Source organism: Coregonus lavaretus (genome assembly GCF_964263955.1).
Source record: "Coregonus lavaretus genome assembly, chromosome: 30".
NCBI lineage: Eukaryota > Metazoa > Chordata > Actinopteri > Salmoniformes > Salmonidae > Coregonus > Coregonus lavaretus.
The window spans coordinates 12,043,237-12,066,846 of record NC_140017.1 but is presented as its reverse complement, the minus strand read 5'-3'; the positions used below and the strand labels follow the sequence as shown (position 1 = coordinate 12,066,846).

At 45.2% G+C, this 23,610-nt stretch overlaps 1 protein-coding gene across 1 annotated transcript in view; it reads left to right on the top strand.

Moving 5' to 3' along the window:
- The window catches only part of LOC311105745 (uncharacterized protein), a 58,687-nt gene that overhangs the window by 24,465 nt on the left and 10,612 nt on the right, over nt 1–23,610 (top strand). Inside the window, exons 4-17 of the mRNA XM_084147954.1 lie at nt 5,449–5,549; nt 11,864–11,930; nt 14,269–14,315; nt 18,866–19,016; nt 20,572–20,703; nt 21,014–21,196; nt 21,427–21,519; nt 21,626–21,712; nt 21,887–21,920; nt 22,059–22,136; nt 22,404–22,502; nt 22,942–22,983; nt 23,136–23,146; nt 23,348–23,590. Of these exons, the coding sequence (XP_084004080.1) occupies nt 5,449–5,549; nt 11,864–11,930; nt 14,269–14,315; nt 18,866–19,016; nt 20,572–20,703; nt 21,014–21,196; nt 21,427–21,519; nt 21,626–21,712; nt 21,887–21,920; nt 22,059–22,136; nt 22,404–22,502; nt 22,942–22,983; nt 23,136–23,146; nt 23,348–23,590 (1,368 nt within the window). The remainder of the gene's footprint in view (nt 1–5,448; nt 5,550–11,863; nt 11,931–14,268; nt 14,316–18,865; nt 19,017–20,571; nt 20,704–21,013; nt 21,197–21,426; nt 21,520–21,625; nt 21,713–21,886; nt 21,921–22,058; nt 22,137–22,403; nt 22,503–22,941; nt 22,984–23,135; nt 23,147–23,347; nt 23,591–23,610) is intronic.

The window sequence follows — 23,610 nt, the reverse complement described above, 5'->3', positions numbered from 1 at the left end:
TTTTGAGCTTGGCCTTGTTCAACATGGGGTACGCCTCCACGGTTGTTTCAAGCGCTGTATCGGGGAACTTCACACTGTGTTGTGGGAACAACTCTCCGTGCAATAGTGTTGCGCTGATGAGGTGCTGGGTGAAGGAGAACCTCTCTTTGGCATGACTCAGGATGGTATCACATACCTGTAAAAGATACATCATCAGCTTTAATTTGCAATTAAGCTATTTTGATGCAAGTGATCCTGACTGACACATGCCTATGTCCAACTCAAGTATATGATTACCAAGGTGCTGATTGTTCAGGGTTTTGGCTACATACTACCAGGCCTGAAAAAAGTTCTAGGGGGAAACACTGACAATTACATCACAACTTACCTCTATAGCCAACCTCTGTTGTTCTCCTGGTCCCAGCATCCTCCGTCGCTTGATGGGCTGTTGCTGCTCGTCAGATGCGCTGTCCCCACACAAAGAGGGAATTGAGGCCCTGGGTCCAAAAAATAAAGTTTAATTTGATAACTTGCAATCAGACTTCTTAACTCACTGTAATTCCCCCTCAACACACAACCAGTGACTTTTATATATATATATATATATATATATATATATATATATATATATATATATATATAGACAGACAGACAGACAGATAGTGTGTATATACACACAAACTATGTCTAGTAACTGCTTTTAACCTGTGATGTACATAATTAACTGATGTTATTACGTTTTAAAGCCTTTTTCTATTACATTTGTGAGAGGGATGCAACATCATTTTGTTCTGCTGTGCACTTAGCAATAAAGTTAATCTTCAATAACAACTAGGCCTCTTCTAGAAATTGACCTGGTGGACACCTGAATAATTATTACAAACTGTGTAGTACTTTCCTGCATTATTATCAACGTCTGATTGTGTCTTCTCTTTCCTTTTAAAATACTAAAACAAATATAATTGTGACGGCTCTATGATAATCACTCACTTTGATGACCAGACACATTTAGGCTTTTAAACTGTTGTAAGTGAACTATTCATCTTTCTAACAACATCTTTATCAGCCAATAGTAAATATAGTTATTTACCTGATTGTTAGCATGCTGTCTGTGAACCTCTGGACAAGTGCTTTAATGAAGACAGGGTCGATGTTCCTCTTCTGCAGCTGGCTGAAAAGCATGTCCACATTTGGCATGATCTTGTGGAACAGTGCCAGGAAAAAACAGAAAGCCTCGTCTTCGAGCATCCTCACAAAGCCCCCCGCCTCTCTGACAGTCGGGGCATCAAAGTTCCCAGAGTCTCTGATGGTCTGGAAACACGTTAGGAGGTCATCCCTGTACTCGTACACAGTGTTTACAGCGCGACTGTGGAAGTTCCACCGTGTTGTAGAGGCTCTGGGGAGTCTATGCGCAACCACTTCGTCAAGCACGGTGGTTCGCTTGGGAGACCTGGAGAAGAAAGCAGAAAATCCTGCAAGGTCGGAAAAGAAAGTGCCGATCCTGGGGATGCGTGAAGTAGCCTGCTGCATGATGAGGTTCAGCTGATGTGCATAGCAGTGGACGTAGTGCGCATTTTCGTACACATCCACTATTTTACGCTGCACTCCGCCGGTGGCTCCCCTCATCACACTTGCTCCGTCGTAAGCCTGGGCAATAAGTTTGGCCTTTTGTCCATGTGAGAGTATGGTGCTGAGCCTCTCCAGCAGCGCTGTAGCGATGGTGTCGGCGGTTGCGTTCTCGATCAAAATGAACTCGAAAAAACGCTCTTGGACGTTACTTTTAGCATCGATGTAGCGTATCACAAGCACCAACTGGCAGTGGGTGGAAACGTCAGTCGTCTCGTCAGCTTGAATGGCGATAAAATCAGCACTCTTTACTTCCTCCAGGATGTAATCCTTAAGCACTGACAGCATACAGTCCAACAGCTCGTTCTGTATCGTCTTTGACGTGCCCTTAAAAACGGTAGCTGTCTTCAGGTGCTCCTCCAGCACACTGTCGAGGGAGGCAACAAAATCCACTAAGCCCCGGAAAATGCCGGGGTTGTCCGAGGAGTCAGTCTCCTCGTGCCCACGCAAGGCCAACTCAAAAGCCCCACAGAACTTCACACAATCGATAATTTTGGATAGAATGTGCCTGTTTTTATCCACCTCCTCATTGTGTTTCCTCACCGCAATCCTGTGGCCGTCATCCAGCTGCGTAGCAATGTTCACCCTTCCTAATACAGCTAGCTTTACAGAGTTGTCCATGTGTGCCCTGGTGTTCTCATGTTTCTTTACCTTCTCTGACAGGTGCTTCATATCCCTCACTCCGGTACCTGTCCATGCTGAATCTGACCCCGTCGTTTTAAAAAGCAAGCACGGAAAGCAAAATAAAGCATTAGCATCAGTGCACCCAGCTAGCCAAGCCTTCCTGGTGTACCAGCTACGGGAGAAGCCGCGCATATACTGCTTCCCTTTCTCGCTAGCCTGCTGTCTGATTGAGAGGTCAGGTTGATCTGGGCCCAGCTCTTTCACCCGAACTTTCTCTGACAAAGTTCTCCTCTCAAACGGATCTTGGAGGAGAGATTTCACCGAGTTAGGGTTGGGTCTTGGAGGAGTAACGTTTGCGCTCGCCATTGTCGTCTAGTAAAAATGGCGCCACTGGAGCCCGGTCCTTATTTTATCAGGGGCGAGCTTGGGGCGATAAAATAATCGCCCTCCTTGGATTCGATTTAAGATCGCTGATTGGCTACATTTTATGTCATACATTCATATCTTAAATTAGCAATTGGCTTAACTGCTACGTAGACCCGCCTCCTCGGGGCACTTTCTGTATCGCCCAGAGCTGACGAGGCGTTTGACAGGCAGAGGAAAGGTTGCGAATATGATTTTCTATCATATCTTACACATATTACTGTGTGCATTCCATATTTCAAACACACAAATATTGACATACTGATGTTTTTATTATTATTATTATTATTATTTTTTTTTTTAAATTTTTTTTTAAAAAATAATTTTATTTAAGGGGGCGGCGCCCTAGCGCCCTCTATCGGCCAGCCGCCACTGGATTTGGGACAGAGTGCTGACTGTGTGAGTTGCACATGTGATGTCTATCGGCTCGAGCGTGCATTAGGCTCATCCTTTACCAGTTATGGAAATCTGGTTTTGATCCAGGAATGATGTCAAAGTTGCTGGTAATAAGAACCAAGTATAACAATTGGAGTCAATGTGTGTGTGTGTGTCTTTGTGTGTGTGTGAACAGTTTATGAGCTTGCCTTCTCGTGTTTGTGCATGTGTGAGCTCCCATATGTATTTGCTCATATAGGTCTTGAATGTGCAGTATACAGTATGTTGGAAGACACAGGAGGAGAAAGGGGGAGAGAACATGGGGGGAGCCGGGGAGAGCCAGGGAGAGCCATGGAGAGCCGGGGAGAGTGAAGCCCCCTTTCGTTCGCACTGTACTCCTCCCAAATAGGACAGGAAATTGGGGGTGGGGGTTTGGGGGAACGGAGCGTTTTTTTGCCTCTCCTTGGCTGTAACCCCCAGTTTGGGGTATATGCAGAGGGGATGGAGGGGCCCTCGCAGGCAGCACAGAGGGACAAACTCCTTTCTCCAAACTCTGACCTAGTTTCTCAGACAAAGAGACCAAAACCTGCCGGCTGCTCCGGCCTCTCTTTTTCTCTCTTGCTTTCCTTCTATTTCACCTTTCCTTTCATAGTGAAACTTTTATCTCTTTCTGTTTCTTCTGCCTTTCTGTTCTTGTGCTCTCTTGCGTTTAACCCTCTTATGTCTCAATTTCCTCCTCATTCTTCCTGTCTTCTCCTCACTTCTACTGTCAATTTCTCCCTCATCAGTCTGTCTCTCTCTCTCTTCCTCTCTTCTCGCTATGGGTCCCCTTTGCCCTCCCTAAGGAGTGTGTGTGTGTGTGTGTGTGTGCTTGTGTGCCTGCGTGCCTATGTATGTATGTATGTCTGTCTGTCTGTCTGTCTGTCTGTCTGTCTGTCTGTCTGTCTGTCTGTCTGTCTGTCTGTCTGTCTGTCTGTGTGTGTGCGTGCATGTGTGTGGAAGTGTGTGTGCGAGGGGGAATTCTTGTTCACCCATGACTGCCTGTAAGTCGACAGTAATTACAGTGCCAGTGTTCCCGTGCCTTTAAAAGGTGATGAACGTGGCGGAGCCTCTCTTATGTTTCTGCTCACTTTGCCCCACCTCGGCCTGTTTGCTTTTCCCAGAACCCCCAGTGGCTCTGGAAACAAACATAACTAGAGACAAAGAAGAAGAAAAAACATTTTACCCTCCAGGAATGTACCCGAGGAGCACTCCACTCTGCTCTTCTCCGTCAGGGTTGGGGGACATTGAAGCCCCCTTCCCGGTCATAACGCCCTTCCATCCCCACCTCTCACCCCCTCCCACCCCCCTGTACTCTCACCCATGCTTTGTCTGTTTGTTTATTTACACCCGTTTATTTTTGCAATCAAGTTGGCTTCATCTTATTTTAGTGCCTCTTTGTTTTTCTCTTGTTGGCTCGTTCTCGCTGGCCAGAATGGTAACTGGGTCTCTGGGTAGGCCGCAGCCGCCCTCATGGTTACTCAGATCTCTCTGTTAAACTCAGACCAACAGAATGAACAGCAACCATGGATATGATCCTCTGTGGTTTCTCCATTGGGTTGGCATCTGGCAAGAGAGTTGTCTGTAGGATGTGGATTTATCAGATGGGCTTGTTGGCCACTTAAAAAGCCTGTTGATTATGGGACTATTGGGCCCTGGAGGGCTCTGATAAAGCGCTGACAGCTAGCCTAGATAAGGCCTTTTAGCCTAACTACTGAACACTACATTGGAGGTGGTAGACTTGGAGAGTATTGTGCTCTGGGCCTGTGGATTGGCCAGACATATTTTGAAGCCCCCTTCTTTCCTAAGGCCCTTAGCCCAGTTCGGAGTGCTCTCTCCCAGGCTTCGCGGCGCAATGTGCCCTGAGGGTGGTGGTATTTGGGGATGTTAGTCTGTGTTTTTAGGGGGGACATATAATTTTTCTCATGAGACTAGAGCATGACTTAATTTCCCAGGTCAGAGCGAGGAGCACGAAAGGCAAATACAAATATTGTAACAGTGAGGCCTTTACCACTGTATTAATTGCTAGGTTTGCTTTCTTGGGCTTCTCAGTGTGTTTACAATAAGGATTGATGTAGGGCTCAAGTATATGTTTTTCTCACGAAAAAAGCCTTCATGATAATTAAATTACAAATGACGGTAAGACAGCTATCAAAGAATAATCTGGATGAACTAAAGCTACCACGCTGGGGAGGTACGAAGAAGGGACTTTTGTCCATTTGAGTGTTATGAAGTCAGAAACAAACGAACATGAAGTATGAATGATGAGATTATGATGAAGATTGTATTTTGTTTGTTTTGTCAATAAACATACTGACATACATTTACAGAATCACATTCACAGAATCTCTCTCTCTCTCTCTCTCTCTCATTCTCTCTAAGGACTACCTGGGATGCATCATTGACTGTGGGGACCTGCCACTCAAGCCGGATGAAGTCAGCACTCTGTTCTGCAACATTGAGGACATCTATGAGTTTAACAGGTGGGTTAGCGTGTGTTTGCTCTGTCTCTGTCTGCTTACATGTTAGGCCTACTTCATCCTCACTGGTCACCAGAGCTGTTAGACTGTATCAGCCCTGAAATGGGGTTGATGAGATGTGTCCTCATGCTTTTGTGTAGATCTTAGCTTCTGTCCATGAAAATGTTGAAGGTAGGCTACATCTTTCATCCCAGTGCAATGTCTAAATGGTGATCAATGCTACCACCTACCATTTTACTCGGCTCAATTTCACCCAGCTCTGATCCATGTAAAATCCTACAACTATGGTGGTGAAATCTCTCCTGCAGCTGCTTTTAAACCCTACCCTCCTTTCTCCTCTGTTTCTCTGCTTGTCTCTGTCCTCTCACTCTTCTGCTCGATGCTCTCTCTCTCTCTCTCTTTCTCTCTCTCTCTCTCTCTGCCGAGGCAGCTTGTGTACAGGCTGAAGCCTGGGTGGCAGTGATGTCCGTTTAATGTGTTGCAGACACAATGGCTGGCCCAGACCCCAGGCCTCCACCAGACAGACAATGTGCAGACACAGAGAGAGAGAGAGAGTAATGGAGAGAGAGAGAGAGATGGAGAGAGAGCGGGGTGGGAGAGAGAGAGATGGAGAGAGAGAGAGATAGAGAGAGAGGGGTGGGAGAGAGATAGAGAGAGGGGTGGGAGAGAGAGAGATGGAAGGAGAGAGAGATGGAGAGAGAGAGAGATAGAGAGAGGGGTGGGAGAGAGACAGAGAGATAGAGAGAGGGGTGGTAGAGAGAGGGAGACAGAGAGAGGGGTGGCAGAGAAAGAGAGAGAGAGAGAGAGAGAGAGAGAGAGAGAGAGAGAGAGAGAGAGAGAGAGAGAGAGAGAGAGAGAAAGATGCAGACAAAAAAAGACATTGAGAGAGACTTGGAATAAGTGATACTATCCAGCGAGCCCAGTTACGGTCACAGCAGCTCTCAAGGTTAAGGTATACGTCTTAAGTCACGTTTCACCAGATTTTACATTCCACAACCAGAGAGGAGGCTTGAGATTGATTATATGTGTGAGATTATGTTCCGTACACAGTGGCACGGCAGCGTATCTGAGCTGCTCTCCAGCTAGATGTTTTCAGATTGCTGTTTACACTGAAAGTAGAGATCCATTTATATGTTTCCTGGAAACGTTTACAGGAGAGTAGGGAGACAACCATTTGGCTCGCTATAGTTGCTCAATCAATTTGACTTTGTTTAACTGTAGCCTGATTTTCATACCTTTCCCAGTTTCAGGAGTGATGCATTGCTACAGTATTTCTGTTTATTTGCCTGGTATAGTGAATTTGTCAATGAAAAGCATCAATCATTCCCATGTCAGTAGTTCAATTCAGTGATGGGAACATTGTGGAGGGAGAAATGGCAGGGATGAGTTTGGACCCGGCGGCTTCCAGTGAAGTCCTGGGAAGAGTACCGCTCATATTTTTCATATTTCCTCAATGGTCCTCGTCCTGCCCCCCTGCTGACACTTTTGTTTTCACACTTCAGTCTCAGGGCCCATGCCAAGTCGGCTCTTTTCATGAAATACCCCCCCCCCACATGAGTAAGTGCTCACACCCTGCCCCCCGTCCCCCCCGTCCCCCCGTCCCACCACCGTCCCCCGCCCCCTTCCCCAAATCCAATATGGCATCCTGCCCCCGGTTCTCATGGGAAATGGCCTCACTGTTGCAGAAAGAAACAGAAAGAGAGAGAGAGTGAGGGATTTCTCCCGTCTGCTCCAGGCTCTGTGCAGTGTCTCATTGCAGTACAGTAGAGTCTGTGCGTTAGTGCCAGGGGTTTATCCCCATCTCTCGTTGCAGTGGGGCGAGCTAGGCCATAAATGACATTTGTTTGTGATGAGCAGCAGGAGAACAGTCAGTTCCTTAACAGGCTCCCAGGGAGAAAAAAAACAAATTGTTTGCTAACTCTCTATTTCTTTTTATCATCACTCAAAGTAGCGCACTGTTCATCTGAGAAAAAAAAAGGATTGACTTCACTTTTATCCTCTCCTTGCTCCAATAAGTAGAGAAAAAATCTACCTTTTCCTCCCTCGTCCTTTTTCTTGTTCTGCCTTTTCTGAATCTCATCTCCTCATCGCTGTGGTATGCAGCCCCTGTATCCACACTGGTGTTGTTTTGTCTACATTCTTGGCCTGTTCTCCAGGCAGCATACGGATGTCGTTTGCCGTGGCCCGCCGCGGTGGACAAAGCCTGGGGTAGAGTTCTGGACCCTGCTGTGAGCAGACTGCACCACAGTGAGAGATAGGGCACAGCCTGGTGAACAGTACAGCCAGGACAGACAAACAGACATGCTCTGGACTATTCTAGTAGTTAGTCGAAGACCAGTAGTGCAGTCAATCTTGTCCATCTTTGTTAGATTCACGCTGAGTAGAAACTGTGGCTGAACAGGCCACTAGGACAGTCAGAGAAATGCTGTAATTGTCTGTCATGGAAAAAGGATCCTGCATCACTTATTACATTTACATTTACGTCATTTAGCAGACGCTCTTATCCAGAGCGACTTACAAATTGGTGCATTCACCTTATAGCCAGTGGGATAACCACTTTACATGTTTTTTTCTTAATTTTTTTCTTTGGGGTGGGGTAAGGGGGGGTAGAAGGATTACTTTATCCCATCCCAGGTATTCCTTATAGATTTATCTCTATGGATACGTGACTATACATGGAATCGTGACCTCTAACTTTTTCTAACCCAACCCATGATGAGCGACCAAGAGACAGACACAGAGACAAAGAGATTAGTCAGGCCTGAGCTTATCAAGATGGCTTAACAGTCGCTTGCTGAGAATCTCTGCCCATCCTCTCTTTTATCTCTCTGTGCCAAATCCCTCATTTGGAAAGTTTTCCAGAGACGTTGAATCCTCAGTAGGCTAATATGAGAAACACAGAAACAAAGAGAGAGACTTTACTACTGCACATGAAGATGTTTAATTGCATTGTTTGAGTTCCATGATTTATCGCTTGTGTCTGTCTAAGGCCTGGTGCGAAGCCAGCCACGACTCACACAAAAGTCAATTTCAGCTAGAAACATAGACGTTTCAAAATGAACTATTGTTTTTGCGTGCAGCTGCTGTACATGTTCTGTATAATTTGATGAGTTTCAAAGCTGACTATGGACAGCGTACATTGATAGTGCATGATGTTACAGTATAAACAGATCAGTTACCTCCAGTGACTGTGGCTAATGGTTTTGTTACCCATTTGGTGTACCACTACTATTTCCTATACTGCTGGTATTTAAGTTGTGCCATAGAGTTGAAGTCAATTGGAATGTGTTCACGTGGAACCATAGAAATATAGAAGTATAATTATTGCCATGGTCTGAGGGACTTTTCCCCATTCTAGTAATTATATTTCTATGTGTGGCTATGTGTGTCTAATTCATTCAATTTCTCATGGAATAGACACATTGCTTGTGGAACGTACAGTATGGGGGCTGGGCTCCAGGGCCCATCGCTCATATCCCGGTGGCGGCCCTTGTGTAATGACGTTTGGTCAAGCCTGGTTAGATTCCTCCACTACGTGTGATTTAGACCTCACTGTGACCCCTGAATGCTTGCCTGGTGTCACGCTCCCATGAAGTCCCACACGAAAGACATAACCCCTCATCCTCTCACTCCTGACCAGACTGAGTCAGTCTGAGTGCTCAGGCCCCCCACCCCTTCACAGTCATCCCTGTGACCCGGAGGTCTGCCTGGGAGGGAGACTTCCCTCTTACCCTGGCTGGGATCCAGGAAGGCCCAGTCCCCCAAACACCCATGGATCCGTGCTGTCTGCTTTTATCTACCGTGGCTCATGTGGGAGTGGGTGGTGTTGCTGAGGATGCGGTGTCACATGAAAGAAGTTCTCACTTTGAGAGAGGCGGTGAAGTCGGCATGTGAAGATACTCAGGGCTGGGATTGCGAACATTAGGCCAGCAAGGTTCAAGTGCATATAAATATTCTCTGATTAAGGGATGTAGATAGGTCTATGTTGCTTTTGTCTGGCACTTACTGTGACTGAAGAGGAACAGATATGCAAGTGCTTTAATCTAATGCAGAGATCGCACTCCATGAGAGAGGGATGATTATTGAAGGAGAAAGGAGGGAAAGTGAGGAGTACAGGAGGAGGAAAGAGAGGGGGGAACAGGCAGTATGGAAGGTATTACTTTATAAACTAGGGCTCCCAACAAACACAATGAAAAGAGAGGTTCAGAAGTACGTAAACAGAAAGAATGAAACCAGAGAATGGAGGGAGCGTGAGTTCATTGATGTAGTGCGCCTCGCAGGTGACTCCCTGTTTGACTGTAACTCTTTGTGAAATATATGGCGGTAGGGGGATCATCTGGAGGATGCTCCTCTTTCCTCTCACAGTTCACCCTCTATCTAGAGGATCAAATGCACATACTTAAAAATACCAGATTGTCATGTGTCATATTTCACAGGAAGAACAATACACATACAGTGAGGAGATAAAATCAGTAGGCTTGATTTAAAACACTAGTTATTCTCAGACCTCAAATATGGAGCATCTCTGTTAAAAGTCTATGGATGGAGTGTTTCAGAAATGAAAAGCTGGGAAAGTAATTAGTAGGGTTGTTACAAGCACAACTCAAGTCCAAGGACTGAAAGCCCAAATACTTTCCAGGGCTTTTGTCTTAAAGTACCAGGCCCTGTTAGTAAGTGCCAAGCCTTAATTAAATACAAGTTTGCAAACATGCTGCAGCACTGCAGATGTAGTCTTGTTGAAAGCCCTTTGCTGTTGCAGATGGAGGAAATGTCTCCATGGTAACATGTTCTTTGTCCCCTTTTTCTCTTTGTCTTCGTCTGTCAACAACAGGATTCAGACATCAGTCAGAGCCAGTGGCACCCAGAGACACCCTGCTCTGTGGCCATTTGATAAAAACCACCCATAACTCCCCCCTGCTTCCCCCGAAAACCTTATATCGCCCTCTCCCCACGGAAGGGCAGCCGCGAAACAAGCCTCGTCTCCGAGGGAGGAGAGAGCGACGCAAAATAATGGAGGGCTGCGGTTTTGCTCTGAACTTCCCACCCCAGCCAAATGAAGGCGCCTCTCTGTTTTCCTTCGGAAGAGAGGGGATCCCGGGAGACTGGCCAGTCCAGCGGCTAACGAACCGAGTGCGGCTGGACTGCTCATCATGCTGTGTAACCTCAGATACGGGCTGATGGGGCCGCGGCGAACGACACCCTCAGTTTCAGCTTGCTGTCCAGGAATGTGGGGCTAGTTGTCCCTGTTGAGATGTCCCAGTAACCACCAACAAGCTGTTACAGCCATTAGAGCCATTAGCCACATCAACCTCCATCCTCTCCTAATCGAACTGCATCACTATCCCCTCTTAAGTCCCCCAACTCTCCCCTCCTCACTACTATTCCTTACCTTTTCCACCATCTCCCGCCAAGAAGATCCTGCACCGATAGTTTTGATTCATTCAGATACTGAAAGGAGAGACCCTCCACTCTCTTCCCCCACTGACATCCATGAAGTAAGATGTTAATCAAAAGTTACAGGCTCCTGGAGAGAGCTTGCGTATGTGTTTCATAAGAGGTCTGTCCATGGTGATGAGGAGGCTAGGGTGAGCTCATGGCACGGGACCAAATGTGAAACGGGTGCACATGGTTATTTGACCCTTGAAAGCAAACGCCCACCCCCTCTCCCCTGTTAAAAGTAGTCTGATCCAGGTCTGTGTTTGTAAGGTGTGTGTGTTGGAGAGTGGGGTTGGGGAGGCGGGTAGTGGGACAGCTGGAAGGGAAAGGGGTTCTGGTTGAGGTTGGCTGATGTGGAGCCAAGGCTAGATGTGTCCCATCTGCATGCATTTAGGAGATAGTTTGGAAGGATCGGAAGGGGAGACATAAATTAATCCGTTGTGGAAATGGAGTTGGGATTTGGGATCCATCCCTGCCAGGATCGTCTTCGACACCAGCTCCAAGAGCCTCGGTGGAGACGGAATAACAGTCTCCAAACAAAGAGGGGTACTCAGTTCTCATGAACTGTCCTAGACCTTGACAAACTCACATGCACTCATAAGCACTGCACAGTGTCTACCAAGCAATGTCTATGCTGTCCATTTTATATAACAGTTGATGTGCTCATCATTATGTGTTATGAGTTGTTGTTACATGGATGTTACAGTATTTGACAGTGATATGTTTTATCATGACTGAGAGCTGTTGTACTGATTTGTAGTCCCAGGGATGTAGACGAGGTGATGTTTCCATGACCTCTGTGTTGCAGTGATAAGTTTACATTGCTGTACTGGTGTTCTCATGGCCCATAACTGACCTCTGGCTGTCTGTCTCTCCCACAGCGAGCTTCTGGAGGACCTGGAGAGGAGTCCTCATGCGGCAGCCATCGCAGAGTGCTTTGTTGAGAGGGTGAGTCACCACATTGCCATGATAAATCACAAACAACCAGTACATTCACATTACACATTTTTTGTGGGTGTTCCGATGACCTAAACCAATGTTTCCCGAATGGTTGGTCACAGCCAGCCCCTGTTGGGTCATGGCTTAAGACTGGCTAGCTGCGTAGGCTAATAAAGGCTATGACAATATAGTGCTTGTATACAGTAACTATTTTGTTCTCTGGATGCAGAGCCCTGTTAAAATGTCAAGCAAGCAGATTGTGTGAAACAAACTTTTGTTTGGGCCAAATAGAGAACCACAGCTGTTTGAAGTGGGCCGCTGACATTGGGTAGTGGGTCAGAGGAAATGTTTGCTATGTGAGTGTGTGTAGAGGCGTCGTGATTGGTTCTGGTTCTGAAGCGGTGGTGGCGGTAACCCTTTAACCCATGCGCTCACTACATTTGAGTGGGTCTGCACACCTTCATGGTGCCATACTGTAGTCGCCTGAGTAATGACACTGAACCACCACTGATAAAACAGGAACAGTGAAGGGTCCAACCGACCAGGGAAACAGGCTCTCCTTTGTGTCGGCTGGGAAAATGGCCAGCGTCTGTGTCCCTGACTCCCAGAGGATGCCTCCATATGTGGGGCTGCAGACTGACTCGCCTGTCCCTGCCAAAGCTGAAGCAAGACCCAAGAACCAGAATCCCATTTGTGGTCCAGCATCCAAGGATGCCAATTCTTAGTCCAATCTCCAGCCTGTACTTTCCTCTTTGGTGCCCAGACCCCCTTATCCAGCAGGTCCCTATAGTTCTCTGCTATTGATTGAGCTACTGTTGTGGCCAATTATAGATGGCTGCGGAAATGCAGAGTACATTCGATTAAGCCATTACCGGCAAGGTTATTCTGGGTTTTGCGATGCTGCTCTGAGCTAGACTAACCTCTCTAAACAGGGTGAGGACAACGGCTCCTCGCTACTGCAGACTATGTGGAGGCGGCGATATAGGAAATAATCAGGGCCAGAGTGGAACGTGGGAAATGCAGCTGTAGCCTGTAACAATTCACCATCTGCTAAGCTATGAATCTCCAACCCTATACCTGCTGACCATATGTACGACTGAGTGGTAAAGACAAGTATACATACATACACAAGTGTTTGGAATGTAACATTCAGTTGACCTCACAGAACCATTATCTAAACCTACCTAAATATAAAATGCTATTCTTTTCTCATTCCTTTGCTTTCTTAGATGAGATGTTTCTTGGATGAGAATACATGTTTACATACAGTGAGGGAAAAAGGTATTTGATCCCCTGCTGATTTTGTACGTTTGCCCACTGACAAAGACATGATCAGTCTATAATTTTAATGGCAGGTTTATTTGAACAGTGAGAGACAGATTAACAACAAATAAATCCAGAAAAACGCATGTCAAAAATGTTATAAATTGATTTGCATTTTAATGAGGGAAATAAGTATTTGACCCCTCTGCAAAACATGACTTAGTACTTGGTGGCAAAACCCTTGTTGGCCACCAGGTTTGCACACATCTCAGGAGGGATTTTGTTCCACTCCTCTTTGCAGATCTTCTCCAAGTCATTAAGGTTTCGAGGCTGACGTTTGGCAACTCGAACCTTCAGCTCCTTCGGACCAACTGTTGTCACCTTCTCACCAAGCTGGTTGGCGATGGTCTTGTAGCCCATTCCAGCCTTGTGTAGGTCTACAATCATGTCCCTGACATCCTTGGAGAGCTCTTTGGTCTTGGCCTTGGTGGAGAGTTTGGAATCTGATTGATTGATTGCTTCTGTGGACAGGTGTCTTTTATACAGGTAACAAGCTGAGATTAGGAGCACTCCCTTTAAGAGTGTGCTCCTAATCTCAGCTCGTTACCTGTATAAAAGACACCTGGGAGCCAGAAATCTTTCTGATTGAGAGGGGGTCAAATACTTATTTCCCTCATTAAAATGCAAATCAATTTATTACATTTTTGACATGCGTTTTTCTGGATTTTGTTGTTGTTATTCTGTCTCTCACTGTTCAAATAAACCTACCATTAAAATTATAGACTGATAATTTCTTTGTCAGTGGGCAAACGTACAAATCAGCAGGGGATCAAAAACGTTTTTCCCTCACTGTAAGTCAGGGAACAAGGTTATGAGATAAAAACAAAGTATTATTTCTGAGTGAGACGTGGAGAATGACCCTTGCATGAGGAGAAGTGTCACACGATCATAGGGGGTCTCTCAGATGACAGTGATTTGTAGCAGAGTGAACATGAAGACCAAAGCTCAGCGTCTCTGGTCTTTCTCACACATCTCTCTTCTCCCCACTAATGTCATCGGTTTATTTTCTCTCCCTCTTGTTTAGAGTGAAGCCTTCGACATATATACCCTCTACTGTATGAACTACCCCAAGTAAGTCACACACACACACGCACACACACACGCACACACACACGCACACGTAGGGCTGTTACGGTGACCGTATTACCGCCACACCAACGGTCACGAGTCATGACGGCAGTCAAATTCCACATGACTGTTTAGTCACGGTAATTAGGCTTCTCCAAGCTCTGAAGCTGCTTATGGCCATCTACCAAACTTGATAACTGCCTGGTACTCCGCACTCTATTGTCCCTCTAATCACTCTGACATCAATGCAAATGTTATCGAAATTCTAATCAAACACTTCATGAGAGCCCATGAGCTCATGTTGCGCAACATTTCTTTAAGCTATGCAATTGCGTGAGAAAACAGAGTGATGGCCTCTATTAAAAAGAGGAGGATCCCATCAGCTTTCTATAGGCTAGGCCTACTATATTTATTTCTCAACTTTCCTAATATTAAGCACATTGCTTCTCTTTAAAACAGGAGTATGGCCTGGCTGGCATGAAAATGAACCACAGGAAAATAATCTTCCATTCACTATTTAAGTGCATAGATGACATGTATTTTATATTGAACTATATATTATCACTTGTGAATGATGCCCATCTTAAGGCAAACAGCGCATGCCTTTTTTTTGCTGCTTTTTGAAATCATAGTCGCACACATCATGTAGCCTAGCCCATAGGCCTATATGTTTTGATAAGGTTTGAATCACAATTAAAGTGGTCAAATAGCTTCTTAAAATGAAGCACATGAATCCGCTTTACAATGGCTGTAGAGCCTAACTGGCATACATATGCAGCGTATGAGTTTCAAGGCCTTTATAATAAAAGCATTACATGCATAATCGCATATATCCTAATAGTTTATCAACATTTTAAGCTAAACAACATCTGTTGTGTCAGGCTCATTGTTTAAACAGGTTTTTTGATGCTAGTGGTTGTATTAATTTGGGATCTGTCGCATCCCACAACTGTCCCGGACTATGTTTGGAATATTTATTTCACGCACAGAATAGAATAGGTCAACTTTTGTACTATGGGGAATAGTATATTGACATAGGCTAGTGCTTTTGCTGTTCGTTAGACCTACTCATCTTGTTGGCTGACGAAAAGTAAATGTGGACAGTTCTTCCAATATCTTCTATATGCGCGCAGTTGCGTCCCCGATGTGTTTGTCTTCACTTGTAGCCTGTGAGAAAGACCCGATCAGGTGACTGAGAGCCATCTGAGTGAGAGGTGCTTCGGCATGCAGCGGGAGAAGGGAATTATAATTATTATATTCAGCCCAAGGGCACAACGGCCACTGGCCGCAAAAGGCATGGATTGTTTTAGGGGGCATTGCGGCCACACAAAGTCAAGTGTTTGTCAAATTGTGAATGAGAGACTGATGAAGTGTGTACAGCCTGCGCAAAAAGCAAAGCAGAGCTCATGCCTTTCATGCGTCTTTTTTCAAATCATCATTAGAATCGCATCATGCAGCCTTAGAATGTATTACAAATCTAAACATATAGCCCAACATTTGGATCACAACTAAAGTTACAGAAATAACTCTAAATTAAGCATATAGGAGTACCTGTTTCTTTATTAAACTCAACACAGAATAGCCGCACGTGCGCACTCCCTCAAATCGTTGGGAGAAAATATCCTTTCTATTTTATTCAGCAATGTTCAATTGTATTCTTCATACTTTACAATAATATAAAACATATAATGTATTTTTAGACCTGTTTAAAATAAATAATGGATTTATTGTGATGGTGTAGGCTATATTACATGGATTTAGTAGACTTTTTAAAATGTAGATGTTCCAAAGGTCTGCATCAGTGGTTTGTAGGCTATGCATGGAAGCCAGGAGATGCTAAATGTGTTTATGTTAATTAACGGTCAATTCCCGTGAGACCGGCAGTTATTTGCTGACAAAATGTCATGACCTCCACAGCCCTATGCACACGCACACACACACACACACACACACTCCGCTATACTGGTGTGCCCTTGGGGAAGTCATTTGAACTGGATCATTTAATGATAGCTATAGTGAAGTGACCTGTAGTGAGAAAGGAATGATTTCAATACGGTGGACAAATGAAGTTCAAAATACACATTTTCAATTATTACAGTGGTACAAGTATACAATTGTATATGATGGTGGGGGGAAAGAGTACAGTTGTAATCACCATCCTTTGTAGACAGACATGAGTGAAAGGAAAATTACTTCTAATGGTCATTCAGTATGTTTACATGCACACTAATAATTTGATATTAAACTGATTATGGCAGAAGGCCAAGTATGGCATTAGTCATGTAAACACCTCACTCTGCTTATCATAATCGGCATAAGGTCAAAATCGAAGTAAGCATACGCCGATTAAAACACCTGGTTTTCTGAATAATCGTTCAAATTATTAGGACATGTAAACACCTTAATCTGCATTCTAGCTGTGTATTTGATCTGCACATGTGCTAGCACCGGGTAGCCTCCCTCTTATTCGCGAATGAAGTGAGTTCAAAAAAACTGAAAGTATGCATCTTGTAAATAGTTTTCACATACAAATGTCCGAACTCAGAATCAAAAAGTATTCTAAAAAAGAACATGGTGTCACGAGTGTCAGTGTAATGCGGTGGGTCGAAGTCAGACGCAGGACACAGAACTCAATGAAAACGTACTTTACTAACAAGTAAAGAAACAAATACAAAGTACCTCCACACAGGGAGGAGCAAACCCGCTCACCAAACGACACACGAAACGAAATAACAAACATGCACAAAACTGGGAGGTACTACAAAAATGGGAGCCACCGGGTTAAATAGGGAAGGAGTAATTACACGATGGGTAACAGGTGTGTGACAATCAGACAACAACAGGTAGAACATAGAAACATAGAACATAGATCGGCAGTAGCTAGTATTCCGGTGACGACGAACGCCGAAGCCTGCCCGTGACAGTACCCCCCCCCCCCCCGACGCGCAGCTCCAGCCGTGCGTCGACACCGGCCTCGGGGACGGCCTCGGCAGATTCCGTAACACATGGTCACTGTGGTAGAATGTTATTTTGATTGGCGATTTTCTGCATTTATCTAAATCAGTAGCCTGATTTCAGATGTGTCCATGGAAACAGGATTATTAGGGAAATCATTATTCTTGCAAAGCATGTAAACGTTTTAAACAAGCTATTATATTAACCTGACTATCCACAATAATCACATTATTGTGTGCATGTAAACGTGCTCAGTGTCTTGATTAGCTTTATTTGAACTACTCAGTGGTCGGACTGACAAGTGAAACCATCAAATCAGAATTAGGTTAATCCAGTGCAAGACTTTAGTGACTGATTTAATGATTGTGGTTGCGGTTAGATTCGGTCACTGGTCAATCAGGCTAACTTACACTATATATACAAAAGTATCTGGACACCCCTTCAAATTAGTGGATTCGTTGCTGACAGGTGAATAAAATCGAGCACACAGCCATGCAATCTCCATAGACAAACATTGGCAGTAGAATGGTCTTACTGAAGAGCTCAGTGACTTTCAAACTGCCTCTGGAAGCAACGTCAGCACAAGACTGTTTGTTGGGAGCTTCATGAAATGGGTTTCCATGGTCGAGCAGCCTAAGATCACTAATCGCCCAACATCAGTGCCCGACCTCACTAATGCTCTTGTGGTTGAATGGAAGCAAGTCCCCGCAGCAATGTTCCAACATCTAGTGGAAAGCCTTGCCAGAAGAGTGGATGCTGTTATAGCAGCAAAGCGGGGACCAACTCCATATTAATGCCCATGATTTTGGAATGAGATGTTCCGACGAGCAGCAAGTCCCCGCAGCAATGTTCCAACATCTAGTGGAAAGCCTTGCCAGAAGAATGGAGGCTGTTATAGCAGCAAAGCGGGGACCAACTCCATATTAATGCCCATGATTTTGGAATGAGATGTTCCGACGAGCAGGTGTCCACATACTTGTAGTGTATATTGTGCGTGTAAAATACAAACACATCACAAGCATTTTAGAGGCAGCATATTTCACAGTCCATCAATTCTAATCCCATGGGCCACTACTATTTGACTGGCAGATGTTTGAGTAGGACTGGATCGCTGCCCATCACCATGAAGATGCGGTGTTCTGCATGCGCTCTGTGTAAACAGCCTTTCATGTGTCTGTCACAGAGAATAGAAACAGAATTATAGTTGTTATGAGACATTGACGGTGCCCTGACCCTGTACGTGAGCTATGTGCATTCATCCAGTGATGTCTTAAAAAGACAGCGTCATAGCTCATACTGAGAGATGCTGTTAACAGATATCAGAGCTTTTGTCTGAGAAATACATCACAGTCGGACAGCGAGGGGACTGCAGCAGAATGTTTTAGTATATGTAAATAGTTGCGTTCAGCCAAAAAGAGGCCCCTCTGAAGGGGGGACCGGAGGCATACGCTGAACACATTACTGTACGCTTCATGATAAGATTAAGTGCTGTCTAACATAGCGATGAGCCAACTGATGAGTCTTACTGTGGACCCCCCCCCCTTTTCCACACCCAACATCCAACTCCAACCCCTCTCCTCCTGGATCTCTTTCCCCAGCTCGGTGGCTGTTCTGAGGGACTGCATGAAGAACAAGAGCTTGGTGGGCTTCTTCCAGGAGAGGCAGACCACCCTATGCCACTCACTGCCCCTGGAGACATACCTGCTGAAGCCAGTGCAGAGGATCCTCAAGTACCACCTCTTGTTGCAGGTCAGTATGGGCCATGGACTGGGTCAGAGAGACAATGTGATGATACTGATCCAATACTATCAATGTCAAACTTATTCAGAGTATACCTATATGTATAACCCCTTTATTTTACACAGAAGAAAGGTACAGGGCCCATTGTAGACTGAGTTTCCCTTCAATCCAAATCATCCTGTTCCTTACTCTGCACTCCTTGCCTTTATTGGTGTGTGATACTCAGTAGACCAGGGGTGCAGCTAGCGAGTAAATGAAGCATAGAGATGCTGTGAAATGAAATAAGGACCCTATCATTTAACGAAAACCCCCAAGTCATGCAGACTCACAACACATGCATTTAACTAGCTGCGTTTGAACACTGATCAACGACCTAGGGTTCTCTCTCCAAGCCCATCTCTGTGGTGGTTATTCTCAAGCATGGGTAGCTGCAGCCCAATACGGCGACCAGAATATGGGCAAGTGGGTGTGTCGAAAAGAGTGGGTGTATGGAAAGTGAATTAGCTCATTTCAAAGTCAATAAGCCAGTGCGAATGAGGGAGTTCTATTAACCTGAGCCACGGTGCGCTGGTCTATGGCTCCATTAGCCAGTGACATGAACAGGCAAAATTGAACAATAAGCTGTGCTGCTCTGTCATGTTATCAACAAGGCAGCATGGTGCATCGTCTAGAAACATACAACGCCTCTTTTCCATAAAATATATGTTTGAATTTTCAAATTAGTTTTCATTGGAAAGGCAGATAAAGCATTTTTATCAAAAGGAATCACTTTTGCATGTGAAAACACAAAATCCTAATCATTATCCACATGCTTAATCTAGCCTATGATACGGCACTTTTGTTTTGAGACAACTTTGCCGTGGGCTTTGAACCGGGTATCTGAATCACACCCGGGAGGCAGCCCGGTTCCAAAATGAATGAAATCCCTTTTCACCCGGTGTGATTCAGATACTCCTCCCACCGGGTTAGCACCGGGGTAACCCGGGACAGATAATCGAATCCCCTCATTGACTAGTGCACCGGTGTTGTGTGGAGCTGCTTGTCGACCTGAGGTGCTTCCCACTGGGCAGCTGTATCCGATGTCGCCGGTGGTAGCTAAGATGGCGACCAGCGCACCAGTGTTGTATCAATGTCTCTGCCGACCTGAGGTGCTTCCCACTGGGGAGCTGTATCACAGTGTCGCAGGCGGTAGCTAACGTGGCCATTTTTGACCCTCCCGTGATTTTATTTCAAGTAGGATTGCAGCCTACACAATAAATAACTAATATTGAAAACCATCTAGATGTCACCTTGATACATACATACAGTCGGCAACAACACCGGGTCACAATGTCCTTCGATCTCGCTTGCCAAGCACTACTGTCCCTCAACAGTGTGTGAAGTAGCTACCTAGTAGCCAATATTAGGGTGACAGTCACTGTAAGGACACACGTACAATCCATACATCATCAGTACTTTTAATAAAAAATAAACAATCGTCAGTTTTATAACTGAAAATGTACAATTATTGGTGTAAAACTAACTAATAGAAGCCTCACCTCACTATCACCCTCCTGTGTGGCAGGAGCTGGCCAAACACTTTGATAAAAGTGACCCAGGGTACGAGGTGGTGGAGGATGCCATCATCACCATGACAGCCGTGGCCTGGTACATCAATGACATGAAGAGGAAGCAGGAGCACGCCGTCAGGCTGCAGGTATGGACCACCAGTCAGGCTCTGCCCAGTCACTCACCACAGCAGTAACAAAGAAGTTAGCTTTTGTTGCTTATCATAACATGGGTGGGTGTCAAATTCATGCACAGACTCTTCAGAGTCTTTAAGGACGCACAGGTTGATATCAGGTTAAAAGTAAAAAGAGGTTAGAGGTCGCAGAGGACTTTGGACACTTCAGTCTCCACTACATCTGGAGGTCTTTGGACACCTCAGTCTCCACTACATCTGTTTTTGAAGGTTAGAGGTCAACCTTGGTCCAACATAAACACTGTTTTTCTTTTGGCTCTGGCAGGAGATTGAAAACTTGTTGACAAACTGGACGGGTCCAGACCTGAGTGGCTTTGGGGAGCTGGTGTTGGAGGGCTCCTTCAGGGTCCAACGGGTCAAGAAGGAGAGGGCATTCTTCCTCTTCGACAAGATGCTGCTTATCGCTAAAAAGAGGCTGGAGCATTTCATCTACAGCACCCACATATTTGTGAGTGACGTGCGGACACTGGAATGAATTGATCAGATTATTGTGTTTCTGTAAATGCTATGGGCATGTATCATTAGAGATGAGACCTACACCAATCAAAAAAGTGAAATGTTTTTGTTTGTTGCTTGATTCTTTATCGTGTACTGATACCCTTATTTCCCCTCCACTGTCTTTCCTCTCATCTCTCACTCTCCCCTTTCCCTCATCTCTCCACCCTTCTCTCCATGCAGTGCTGTAATCTACTTCTAGTAGAAACCATGAAGGACCCCCTGTGTTTTAAGGTGTCCGATCAGACCATCCCCAAACAGCAGCACATTGTACAGGTACGAGTAAACCACTATCAAATTACAAGTAAACCACTGTCAAAGAACAGGACATTGTATTGTGTCAGACCAGTGTACCTAAACGACCCTCCTACCCATGTTTCAGACCAAGAACCAGGAGGAGAAACGCCTTTGGCTGCACTACCTCAAGAGACTGATAGTGGAGAACCATCTTGCCTCTCTACCCCAGAAGGTGAGGCTTACTATATATTACTGTAAATGCTGCCAATATGAATGGCAATACTTTTCAGCCAAATATTAAACTGAAACAGAGAGGGTGTGCTGCCACCTCATGGCTGTTTACAGTTACTGCAAACACTGTCGTAAATTGAGCAATCGTTGAAATACCATACCATGTATTTTTCAGGCAAGGCAGGTACTCGGTGACAACTTCTGTCAATGTGAGTTTTGCGTAATTTCAAACCATTATACTTTCAGACACCTTCACTTTTCACTTTCAATTTACACTGTATATGACACCAATCGTGCACAGTTTACAATCATGCACAACTCAGTAACTCGCAATTTCTATTTCACAGCTCCTCAGTTTGATCAGGATCATTTAAAAAAGTCATCTCCAAGATGCGATGAATACCATCGAAGAAGACGCCAATCAGGTCAGGACAAGCCATTCTTACCTGTAGTGCACCGAGTATCTCATTTGTGTGTGAACCACTTTTATTTCTGTTGGATATCTTTACGTGTTTTAAGCACATTCAAACCCCAAAGTCGGATGAGGGTGATGGCTTCTTCTTTGTCATAAATCTAACAAATAACAAAGGCCTTTTTCCATATGCCTGTCTGGTCTGCGTTTGCTGAGTTAACTGAATTTTGTGTGTGTGTGTGTGTGTGTGTGTGTGTGTGGTGTGTGTGTGTATGTCCAGAGCCCCCAGAGTTCATCTACACCCCAGAGAAGGCCAAGAAGAGCCTTCCACTGCTGCTGGAGGGGAACCTGTCCTACCGGCGCGGGAGGAGGCAGTCTGGTGAGACTTCATGTCTATAGACCAGGACCCGTCTCCACAAAGAGTCTCAGAGTAGGAATGCTTATCTAGGATCAGTTTAGCCTTTTAGATCATAATGAATAAGATTATATGGACATATCCTAGATCAGCATTCCTACTCTGAGGCACTTTGTGGCTATAGGCCCAGGGCCCACATACATAAAGAGTCTCAAAGCAGAAATGCTGATCAAGGATCAGTTTTGCCTTTTAGATCATATTTTTAAAAGATTACATGGACAAGGAGGACCTGATCCTAGATCAGCACTCCTACTTTGAGACGCTTTATGAACGAGGGCCCAGAGAGGAATCACCCACTGCACAGGACTTGGACTAAACATACAGTTAGCTGGAAAATATGAATGCATAAATGTAATAATTGGAAATGACTAATTCTTGAATGCTTATGGCTGTTTCTTTCCAGCTCCAACTAAAGACTTCGAAACAGCATTTCATGGTGAGAGTGGTGAGAATGTTTCTTAAATAATTTTTGTTTATCTTGTTTCCTGGTAGTGCCTCAGTCTTTCAGGGCTGAATTATTTAGTATGTTTTTAATGGAAAGTAAACACACCCTTGTTTGTTTCCTCCCAACCATTCCTATCTTCTCATGGAATCCAGCCTCTTCAAAGGTAAGCTTGATTCAAACTTGTTCTGACACTATCCACCCACACAACTGTCATACATATCAGATGATATCTCTTTGGCAAGAATTACTTGGCAAGAATTACAATGAGCAATGCCTTGTTGACGTTAGAAATGCTATTGAGTAGTACACCTTCCCTTCCTGACATTCTCCGTCTCATTGTTGATGCACATGTCCATCTCCACAGGCTGGCAGCGAGGGGGAGCTGTGTCCTGGGGCAGATAGCCTCGGGTCCTCAGGCAGCACCAACACCCTGGCCTCCTCTGTGATCGAGGTGGAGGCAGAGCGGCTGGACCCCTGCCTGGGCCTGGAAGAAGAGGATCTATCCCCCCTGAGCCCCCCGCCCACCCTCTCTATCACCGAGGAGATCATGCAGTTCATCAACCAGAGCCGCGTGAGAGAGGGCATGGCCGAGCTCAAGCATGACATAGTATGGGTGGGCTATACTGT